A 2,282-nucleotide genomic window follows, 5' to 3' on the forward strand; every position below is an offset into this window, starting at 1 on the left:
TATTACACACATTACACACAGGCCTGAATTACACACACATGCTCAGGACCTACACACCACAAGACACACAGTTGATGCCCTTAGGCCGTCACAACACTGAACTTTGCACAGAAAACAGAAACAGATTTTTTTACTCCTTAACTGTGTTTTATTATTATTTGTTATTATTCATATATCTTGTAGATTTGAGCTCAACTTAGGCAATGTCTGAATTTCGTTTCATGCACCAGCACAATGACAAAAAAGACATTCTAATAATAGGGTGTGTGTGTCTGAGAGATGACACGGTGGAGTGGATCCACAAACTGATTGAACCATGTTGTATCTTGGTGATGACGCACATATTTTCTCTGTTACATGTGTGTGTGTGTGTGTGTGTGTGTATGTGTGCCCTATTAATGGCCAATGTGTTCACAGTCACAGCATGGTTGTGTTGTATGTGTGTGTTCACCGTGTGCTCTGTTGCTATGGAAACATTCTCAGTGCTATTTTTCAGTGCAAAAGTCCGGGGGGACACAACTGAAGCTGGTGATGTCATTTCCCAACTATGGACAAGCCATGTTCAAACCCATGAAGTGAGTCCCAAGAGGCAAATCCAACACATTGCTCTTGTTACCAGAGAATGTATAAAATCTAAGAAAGATGACATATTTTCAGTTGTCTTGAACTGAATCCAATATATCACCAGGGTAAATTTTAAATGAGGCAAAGAGAGGGATTTTAAAGCCTTGAGACAACAGACACATGTGTCGTTTAAGTACATATAGGACACTGTCTAATATTTAATACTCTCAAGTGTATTCTTGAGTCCAGAAACCTCTGCAGCCCAAGTGGGCTTATCCATTGCAAGTGAGCAGATAAAAGAGGCTTTACTTGATGTAAATATGTAGTTAATGAACGTGTTATGTGCTGCAGTTTGACTTTCCCTCTCCCCGGCAGGCAGGAGAGAGATGAAGAGACCAATTACAACCTCTATTACTTCTCAGACTTTGAGAGACACAATGCAGAAATCGCAGCTTTTCACCTCGACAGGTAACAAGTCCCTTTTTTCCCCAGAGGAAACTAAAGCCCAACACTGCTAGAGTTTACACAATGACTGCAATGGTGGCTGAAATGGCCACATAACAAATGCATGATTTGCAACACAGAGTTTCCTTTTCTTCTCCCTTCACTTTTTGGTTTTCTCTTTCTGTGTCTGTCACTCTGTCTATCTCACTTGTCTTTGTCTCCATCTCATACTTTTGTTGCTCTCTCTGCAGGATTTTGGGTTATAGGAGAGTCCCACCAGTGGTAGGGAGGCTGGTGGACGTGGTCAAGGAGATCAAAGATGTCACCAACGACCGCAAGCTGGCCAAAACCTTTTTTACGTCCCCCGGTACAACCGCTCACACAATCCTCCATTATTCATTTTCTCTGCTTAAAAAGACCCTGATGTCAACTGTTTAAGATTCTCCTTGAATGTTGTTCCTTTCTTTTCTAGTTCTCTCTGGTCACCCACATTCTCTTTAATCCCAGTTTTTCCTTTGTCATTTTTTCCCCCACTGCTCCCCTCCTCCGTCTCTCTCTGTGCACCTGTGGCTCCCCCTAGTGGGAAATATGTGTTTCTACGGCCAGTGTTCCTACTACTGTTCAACAGAGCACGCTGTTTGTGGCCGCCCCAGAGATCTCGAGGCCTCCTTGGCTGTCATGCTGCCCGATCTCACCCTGGCGTCCCGCAGGACCTGGAGATCTCCCTGGAGACGCTCCTACAGCCGCAGCAAGCTGGCAAAGTTAGTGGGTGTAGGGTCTTATAGTCATAGAGGAGTCATTGTGCTGGATAGTGAGAGTGATTCAACATATCACCTCAGCATGCCCCCAAAACTTAAAGCCCTGTGAGACCATATAATAAAGAGGGCTCCTAAATGTTTTTTTTTTGATCAACCTAATTTAGCTTTTCACAGGACGGTTATTGCGTATTCATTTTTCCATTTAGCCTACAGCTGCACTTGTGTTGCATACAAAAACATAATCATCATTATTAATGTCATACCACAGGCATTTTGAGATAGCAGAGTTTTACAGAAACTTAGAAAAGACTTAGGAAATTGGCAGTTACTAGCATCTACACTGAAGCTATGTGTGGGTCAGATTTTGCCCAAAAATTGCTTCATGGCACAATATATAGAAGCTTTGATTTGTGTTCAGCATTAATAAAGCTTAAGCCTGGCAGAATGAGTGGAAAGTATACACTACCAGGAAGTTTGGGGTCACTTAAATATTTCCATTGCACTCCATTGTAGACA

At 42.5% G+C, this 2,282-nt stretch overlaps 1 protein-coding gene across 4 annotated transcripts in view; it reads left to right on the forward strand.

The window, feature by feature from the left end:
- The window catches only part of LOC116700949 (extracellular serine/threonine protein kinase FAM20C), a 35,198-nt gene that overhangs the window by 5,283 nt on the left and 27,633 nt on the right, over positions 1 to 2,282 (forward strand). For all 4 annotated transcript variants that reach the window (XR_004334780.1, XR_004334776.1, XR_004334772.1 and 1 more), the window contains exons 4-7: positions 497 to 575; positions 940 to 1,032; positions 1,260 to 1,375; positions 1,589 to 1,769. Coding sequence is in view for 1 of the 4 variants with exons in the window: in XM_032534450.1 (XP_032390341.1) it covers positions 497 to 575; positions 940 to 1,032; positions 1,260 to 1,375; positions 1,589 to 1,769 (469 nt within the window). In the remaining 3 variants the exon portion in view is untranslated. The remainder of the gene's footprint in view (positions 1 to 496; positions 576 to 939; positions 1,033 to 1,259; positions 1,376 to 1,588; positions 1,770 to 2,282) is intronic.

The sequence above is a fragment of the Etheostoma spectabile genome, chromosome 2 (genome assembly GCF_008692095.1).
Source record: "Etheostoma spectabile isolate EspeVRDwgs_2016 chromosome 2, UIUC_Espe_1.0, whole genome shotgun sequence".
NCBI classification, from domain to species: domain Eukaryota; kingdom Metazoa; phylum Chordata; class Actinopteri; order Perciformes; family Percidae; genus Etheostoma; species Etheostoma spectabile.